The sequence below is a fragment of the Camelina sativa genome, chromosome 2, assembly GCF_000633955.1.
Source record: "Camelina sativa cultivar DH55 chromosome 2, Cs, whole genome shotgun sequence".
Classification (NCBI taxonomy): Eukaryota; Viridiplantae; Streptophyta; class Magnoliopsida; order Brassicales; family Brassicaceae; genus Camelina; species Camelina sativa.
This window is the reverse complement of record NC_025686.1, coordinates 20,897,001-20,905,957: the sequence shown is the minus strand read 5'-3', so window position 1 is coordinate 20,905,957 and position 8,957 is coordinate 20,897,001. Positions and strand designations below refer to the sequence as shown.

General features: G+C 31.8%; 2 protein-coding genes across 2 annotated transcripts in view; one reads left to right on the top strand and one right to left on the bottom strand.

Annotated features, from left to right (window-relative positions):
- Positions 1-552, top strand: part of LOC104730728 (indole-3-acetic acid-amido synthetase GH3.6) — a 5,813-nt gene extending 5,261 nt beyond the window's left edge. The window contains exon 5 of the mRNA XM_019236340.1: positions 5-552. Coding sequence (XP_019091885.1) covers positions 5-292 — 288 coding nt within the window. The 3' untranslated portion in view covers positions 293-552. The remainder of the gene's footprint in view (positions 1-4) is intronic.
- On the bottom strand, positions 4,991-6,661 carry LOC104730719 (NAD(P)H dehydrogenase (quinone) FQR1). The gene is made up of 4 exons (XM_010449922.2): positions 6,503-6,661; positions 6,022-6,115; positions 5,569-5,831; positions 4,991-5,477 (listed from the first exon to the last, which is right to left on the bottom strand). The coding sequence occupies exons 1-4, from the start codon at positions 6,523-6,525 to the stop codon at positions 5,243-5,245; spliced, it is 615 nt and encodes a 204-aa protein (XP_010448224.1). The 5' UTR covers positions 6,526-6,661; the 3' UTR covers positions 4,991-5,242.

The following is an 8,957-nucleotide window of genomic DNA, read 5'->3' as shown; positions in this document are numbered from 1 at the left end:
CGAGGATTGCTGCTTAACCATAGAGGAATCACTTAACAGTGTGTATAGACAAGGAAGGGTCAGTGATAAGTCCATTGGACCACTGGAGATCAAGATTGTCGAGTCAGGGACTTTCGATAAGCTCATGGATTACGCAATAAGCTTAGGGGCATCGATCAATCAGTACAAGACACCAAGGTGTGTGAAGTTTGCTCCGATCATTGAGCTGTTGAACTCTAGGGTTGTTGATAGTTATTTCAGCCCCAAGTGTCCTAAATGGGTCCCTGGTCACAAGCAATGGGGGAGTAACTAAAGAAGAATCTTTGAGGAAGAAGAGTCTCTATGAGTTCTTGTCCCATTTGAACTGTTTTTGTGATCAAATGAATATCGATGAAAAGTGATTAATTATCCTGTCTTGTGTGTCTAATTTTAATAATTCTGCTCTACTGTTTTCTTTCTAAAATATGTTTAGCTCCTAGTCATATGTACATAGCCGGTGTATGTTATCTCTTGTTGACTCTTCAAGTTCTCCAGACTTTTAGGAGTTTTAATCAAGTTTTACTGTTCTTGCAATTAGCCAGGGTTAAAAGTAAAAAGGAGTAAAATATTATCATTATTATAACATAATACATTACATTACGCATACAATGAGAACTTTACTTGTTTTGGTATTTGCTTCAAAAGGCAAAATCATCATAAAGCCATAATTCTCTCTGATTGTTATGCGTTTTTAGTAAATTACACTACTATAGTTTTTCTATAGACCATCGAGAAATGAACAAGAATCATCAAAAAGGTTCAAGGATCGAAAAAGAGATTATTTTTAGGCTTCAAGGAATATTATTAGTTGATTAGATAATAGAGAGCATGTAGATGAGACATTTTTATGTTTTAATGTGTTAAAATAATGTTCAGCATCTTCATAGTTCATACTACTAGTACTATCTAACTCGAGCAAGTATTTTTGATGATTAACGTCAGAAGGTCGCATATAAGGATAATATTGCATTCTAACAGTTTACATATATAAGGATACTATATAAATTATAATAGATCATCTTGGAAGTAGCAAATAACGAAAATTTAGCCAAGTTGTGAGATCAAACTGACCATCAGAGACCACAATACTGGCCTGAAAATGTACTGGCCTGAAAATGCTTACATTACTCAACTTAAAGTAAAGAAAACAATTCACAACTCAAAAAATGGCAAAAATGCTTTTTGCAATCGAACGAAATAAAGACAGACAACGACGTTGCATAATGTACATATTCTTTCTTCTCGTTTTCAGATTTTAATATTTTATTTACGTGTTACGGTTGTATTTCAGAGAAAGATGTTTTAGTATCAAATTACTTAATTGTAGAAAGTGACAAATTAATACATACAACCAATTCTTATATTATTTTTCTAAGTAAGTATATTCATAATTAGCAGCTGGAAACTATGGTGAGATTGTGAGAATTTTAAGATAACCAAGATCTTCATAAACAATTGACTATTACTGAATGTAGTACAAAGTTCTTCCCCATAAGAATAGATTTTAGATTCCGATGTTATTTTTATCCTTATTTATATTTTTAAGAGGCCAAAACAGAGATTAAATACATCTATCTTACATGATTGTTATGATTTTTGGTATCACCATTCACCAACATTTTTTATACAATTATACTCTACCTAATATTGAAACCAATTTTGTTCTTCACAATCATTATCATGGACTACAAAGAGAATGACATAAACTTTCAATGATTTTGGTATGGCACAAAACCGAGTGTCGGTTATTTGCTGGATTTGTCACGTGGCCTTTCAGACAATCACTCAAAGACATACTTACACGTGTGGCTTAAAATTTGTTTGTTGACCTTTTGACGGAGACCACTTAAGGTACACCGCACGTGCAGCGCAATTAAATCTTTGTTCCCTATCTGGGCTTACATTGTAGGCTCATTATATTCTTGGCCCAGTGTTACTGTAGCAGTAAAAACGACAGTGTATTATGATGTGTTCTGGATTTCGAATTTTCCTGTCTCCCTGTTTTAAATTAATATTTTAAATTTAGTTTCTTTTAAATAGATAACACAACAGTGCCTCGATTTTCTTTTTTTTTTATGACAAATAATTTTTAAAAAATATTTTCATTTTATTAAATATTTTCATTTTATTACTTAATTTTGTTTCATATTTTATGCTGAATTTCTCCGCTAACTTAAAATTGTATATGCTTATTCGAATAATAAAGAATTTAAGTGTTAGTTATGCCACATCAGAACAATAGCATGATAAGTATAAAACTATTATTGATCCGAATAGTATAACTACAAACATACTCATCATGGGCTGTTGACAGTGGAAGGTGTATTTATAGTATACTTTTTTGATAAAATATAGATGTACTATACGTATTGTATACTGATATAAATACACATACATGCACATACTGACATACAGTGACACACAAACCACAAACATTACACTAATGCAATGTTTGTATGTCTCCTGACCTTTATTCCCAATGTTATCATCATAATGTACATCTTCTTTTCACGTAATTTTCATTCATTTTCCTAACCAAATTGGTTAACCCGCTGCCTATAACATTATTTTCTTTTCCTAATTTCCTTTTCTACTATACTGACATAATGTAAACATTTTTTTTTTAAATGGCCGAAAGCTGTAAAGAGAAGTAACAAATTATACAAGTGTAAATTGAATTAGATAGTTTGCCATCGTTTGACCAGAATTAAAACAAGATATAGTTACCATCGTTTATACCAGAGTAAAAATAAGATATTGTTACCATGAAGTGTCGATGGTGGCGTAATTTCGATTTCACTATGGTACGTACAACGGTACAAGTTGTCTACTAATGCTGAAATCACTAGTAAAGGAAGATTTCATGATGATTTTGTCAGTCTTTTTCGATTTAAGAAAACTTAGTTAAACAATTCATGTTCTATAATTTTCGTGAGACCTATATCTTCATCTTACCGAAAACTAGAACTACAAGGACCCATAAAAATTAGAACAGAAATTAATAAGCAATACTGGAAGAAAACAAAAACTAAAAAAAAAAAGAATAAGAAATGGCATTGTCACTGGAAATTATATCTTCGTAGATACTTCCATCCATGATTCATCGAACGACATTATACTTCTTTTTCGGGTCATGCACATGAATCAAGTAATCAACTTATACATAACATTGTGTGGCCACTCGTTCATGCAGCAAACTATTGAAATTGGGATGTGAACTTTGTTATTATATTAACTCTCTTTCTTATTTTATTTACGGCTATATCTCTGTTCATACTTACGAAATATGTTACTTAGCCCCGGCTTTAGGCATGTGCCAGAGGTGCTAGAGCACAGGATCGATTCAAATTTTTGTTTTTTTTCTTCACAAAAAAGGGTCCAAAAATTTTTACTTCAGAAAAACATAAGGAAAATGGGTCTTTTTCTATTTTTCAGCTCAGGGACCTCAATTTTATTGAGCCGGGTAACCACGGATGGTTGGATCGATTCTTTACACAGTATAGCTTGATTATTTAAGGGAACATACATATCGCTTAGGTTTCTGTCACTTTGTGCAATGTTTTTATAAGAAAATGTAATATAAATAAATCTAAATTCTAAGCGAAGAAACCATAGTGATCCCTCACATTTAAAATATTGGTCTGAAGACTATAGCTAGTAGTTAATTACTAGTCTTTCAGATCCAATATCACTATATCAACCGATAACCATAGTAAATAGGTAGAGCATATCCATGAAAATATCGATTAGTATAAAAAGAAAATATATATCGATTATTCCATCCCATGAACTAATTATGATCCTTTTTCTTCTATATATCACAATAAAACTAATTGATTATAGTCTTATAATATATTTAGATGATAATAATGCTGTCTTTGTCTAGCTAAAATTTATTTATATAGCTCATATGTAAAGGTATTTTTGGGATAAGTTTGTGAAAAATACTATTCTTACGGATAGGATACTAGTCACAAGTCTACTGACCATTTTAATAAATACAATTTTTTCTTTTCTATTAATTTTGTTGGTGTGTGTAGAGGAATTAATTTCACTAATCTATATCTACACTATCGTTTAAGAATCCTTCAGTAATCCTCGTTTTGGAGCATATTCGAATCCATGATGCTCAAGCTTAAACGAAACCTTACAATTAAGATTAAACTAATTCAAAATGTTCCTGTAGGGTACTCCGGTTGATAATGAATGAAAGAAGTAAAGAATTGCTGAACATTGTTAGGTATACTGTCTGTACATTTGAGTATAATGTTTGTCGGTGTGTAGATTAAGAAAATAATTTTCTTTTCTTTTTTGTGATACAAAAAGTCATTGAGTTTGGAAAAGCAAAGGAATTATAAAAATTTATTAAGAGCGAGCTATTTTCTTTCTATTTTGTAATACGTGCTTTGATCACATTATTAACAGTATAAAATAAGGGCCTGGCCGATATAAAACAAGTTTAAAGCGCTGATTGTAAACTTCAAGCATCACATTTTTTTATAACCAATAACTATTAACGTAAATAAGAGTTAGTAAGCATTGTTATGAGTGACTATTATTTTATTTTTTTCACGGCATGGGCGCATGGCTCACTGGCCTTATGACTCCCACAAGGGCAAGAGGGAATTGCATCGAACTCCTGGTGTTTAGCTACCGAGTCAGTCGTCATAGCCACTTGACTTATGGGAATCTCTTTGTCAATGTTCTGAGTGACTAATGAAACTTTTAGTACTTGAAACTATTTCAAGTCTTCATTTTCGCGGTAGAGTTTTAGTAGCAGACCCAATATTAATTGCAAGTAATGTCAACACTAGTTTTTTTCTACATTACGATCCAACATTGGTTTTTATTTGGGCTACATTTGCTAGTAATGGGACTTTACTGGGATACAATAAATATTGCTCTCTCACTTTGCATCTTTCTTTGTTGTTTTTTTTAATGATAAGTTGCTTTTTTAACAAAAGTTTAACAATAAGAACAATGACGACGCATCTTTTGTTTAGAGTGTAACACAAGTACAAATCATACATATATCTATACGTAGAAACAAAGACAAGAATTATTGCTGTGAAATAATATCATGTATTTTAAGATAATAATTAAACCCGAAAAATCACAAACGTCCCCAAATTCAAAGATAAAGAATTATATGATTTATAAAAACCAGAACCAAACTGTTTTTTTTTTCTTTTTTTCTTATTGATACCATAATCGTCCTGAGCTTTTAAGCAGTAGATCCCTTGAGCTTCTTGGTGATAGTGGCAATGTACTTGCCTTGGTGAAATGCTTGTTGGAGCTCCAACTCTGTTGGCTGCCTCGAACCATCTCCTGCAAATGTTCCAGCTCCATATGGGCTTCCACCTTTCACATTCTCCATCTCGAACATTCCTGCCCCAAATGTGTAACCAATTGGGACAAATAACATACCGTGGTGGACAAGCTGAGTTATGGCCGTCAATCTATAGATTACAGAAAACGTTTTAGATAAGTATATATATAGAGATTGTAAGAAATGATGCCAAGTGTTGTTTGTTCTTGATGAGAACTTACGCGGTGGTTTCCTGGCCACCACCTTGAGAGCCAGTGCTGTAGAAGATACCAGCTGGTTTACCAGCGAGTGACTGAGTCCTCCAGAGTCCACCAGTTGCATCCAAAAAGGCTTTGAACTGAGCAGCCATCATACCAAATCTTGTTGGGAAGCCAAAGACAAAGCCATCAGCTTCAGTTAGCTCGTTGGGAGTGATGATTGGGGATTCACTCTTTGGTGGTGCGCTCATCTTAGAAAGTGCTTCTTCTGGAAGTGTCTCTGGTACCTGTGGCCAACAACAATTCATCAAGTCCAATGATTCACATAGATTTATATAACTAAGCAGCCTAATGATAATTCATGATTTGAGAATATGCAACAACACATGTTATTGTAAAAGAGTTGCAGCAAGAATCAGGAAATCAAGAGTACTTTCATCAACAGAAACAAAGTAGTTAGTTAAAACCCCTTCTCACCTGCCATAGCTTGGCTTCAACACCTTCAACAGAAGCAGCTCCTTTCCTTATCTCTTCAGCCAATTTCTCCACATGACCATACATAGAATAGTACCTGCAATTGTCAAATGACTTCAAAAGTCAAAACCTTGAGATCAAACCCCACCAAAGCCACTTACGAATCCATTAAAATTCAAAACTAAAGATCCAAAATTGAATCAAAATACCAATGAAACAACATATAAAGTAAATTAGTTTATCACAAAAGTAGAGTTTCAAGCAGCCAAAATCATAAATCAAACCATCACAAAAGTAAGAAAAATTCACATAAATCAACAAACAATTGAAAAAAAAATCCTTCGAGCAACACTGATTATAAGATAAAATCAAAGTCAGTGAAGTGAATCGGAAAGGGAACGCATGACTTAACAGCGTAACCCCATCATCAATTAGCTCCTAAAAAATCGCAAATTAAAAAGAAAAAAGGAAACTTGAAACATACACAATATACACTTTAGTCGCCATCGAAGTAGTAGTAGTACGTTCGTTCGTTCTTCTCGAGAATCTATGAAGAAGATACTAAATACGTTTTAGAGAGATTTGATTGATTGTTCAACGATCCGAAAATGGAGAAAGCGTATTTATAGAGTGGGAGAAGATGATCTCTGTGTTCTTCTTCTTCTCTATCCTTTTTTTTTTCCTTTTTTTTTTCCAAATACTTTTCTTAATTTCTTTCCCGGTACTCTTGATTTGATTTCGTCAAATTCAGCCCCCAAAAAACCAATTGTTCAACTTTAAGTGACTTGTGTTTTTTAAAATAACAAATATTATGTTTGATTATACACCTCATAGTTTCTATTTTATATTAGTTTCCCTTTTTTGTTATTTGAACAAATATATTAGCAATTAAACTTTTGTCAAAATACAAAATCAAACATAACATCAAAATTTTATTTAAAAAAAAAAAAACATCAGTTTGAAGAATCAAAATGTTACGCCTTATCTTTAGATATTAAATAGAAATCGCGAATTTGCATTATTATATTTATGGTAAAAATGGAACTTAAAACTAATCGCATGAAATGTCATGTTTTATTTTGTTTATAATTTAGCTAACAAATTAAGAAACAAAACTAATGGGGCGATTTTGAAAAATCGAATAATATTAGGGGGTAGACGTGGTCAAATAAAAACGCAGTCGTTTGGCACCTGGTCTTTGTATTGGATGGAAGAAACAAATAAATAAAAGTGGGGTTGGTGCGGGAAATGAAAAACTTTGGTTTTATTTTTAAAAATAAATAAATGATAAAAATAATATAATAATGATGATATATTGCTGTCACGCTCATCATCATCATGTTCGTTTTCCCTCAATATTGTTTTTAATTTCTTTACATACCAAAAAAAAAAAAAAACGGAGCTTTCAGCTTATACTTGTTTTCTCTAGAAGATGTCTTTTCAAAACCTGAAATTATGGTGTTTATCTATTCAAAAATCACATGATTAAATAACTAATCAATCTTAACGCAATATTGACAAAAGACGTTAGTGACAAACATGTCTTAGTTCTATAACTAAAAAAATTGTAATACAAAATGGATGATTATATATTTTAATAAAGCTTTTTTTGAGCAAAAATGTTTTAATAAAACTAAAATCGTCGTAAAATCACAAATTTATCGAGTTCAATTTTTTTATTTTTACCATACCAATCATTCAACCTCATTTTAGTTACACCTAATGCATAGCCAGCACATAATTGACAACTAATTTGAATCATAAGTTATAAGAAACTATGGATAAGATATTTATGGAGAAAAATAGAAATTGAGAAAGTGAAACAAGTCAACGAATATGGTCCGAGCCCCATGAAGACAACACCGAGTAGGTGTTAAATTGACCGGAGGGTAGGGTCCAACAAATCTTGTCCGTCCGATCTCCGATGAAGACAATCTAGATTCTAGCCATTGGATCTCGTTCTCGACGGCTCTTTGATCCAATTCATATTCCGATTTCAAGCTCTTGCATCATCACTCTCGTCATTATAATTTATAATTGTTTGTTCTTTTTTTTACTTTTAATTTTCTAAATCTAAGCATAAAACTACGACTATGCATCTAATTTTTCAACCAATAATAAGTTAATATATAACACAGTATAAAATTACAACTATACGTTGTTTGACGATAGATATATACTATAGTAATAGTTGTGATACGAGATCAAATAAATGAATGTGGACGTGATTATGACGGGTCATCCTATCAAATGAGTATCGAATGCGTTATTGTTTTTTCTTCGTTTGCGTAATCATGGTGTCAGCACTCGAGTATTTCATTTCTAACTACTAGGAAAACGTCGACATAGATATGATAAACATCATGTCATTTCATATTGTTATTTAAGGTAATAATGCATTTCTAGTTTTTACTAGTGTTTAAGTTACGATGTGCCAAGTTATTATTGGTGCTTGAGTCTATATGTGAAATATTTATTGGTCACTAGTTATAATTACAATCCATGGTTGTTTGTTTCATACTTTCAGCCAAAAGAGGAAGCACAAAAAGAGAAAAAAAAAAAAAAAAAAAANGAGAAGCACTCTCTTGTCTTTGTTTTCTTAACTGTAAATGGAATTAGTTTTTGAAATAAGATAATCAAGCCTTATAGTGGAAAGTACTACTACAAATTTGGTTCATTAATTTTCGAAAATAGGAAATTATTTACTCTCTATGTGTTCACTCATCATTACTCTTGGAAGGATTGGATCCATCTATTTATGTATATTGTAACATATAATATTCGAATTATTATTTTTTAAGTTTTAATAAAAGTATTAACCAGAAGATAATATGATGTATAAACAAGTTAAGATAAAAAGAAGATGATAAAAATGCCAAAGTTGGCTTGCGTTTCAAGGATGCTTCGCTTTTACACCCCATTTCTTTTATAATGATCAG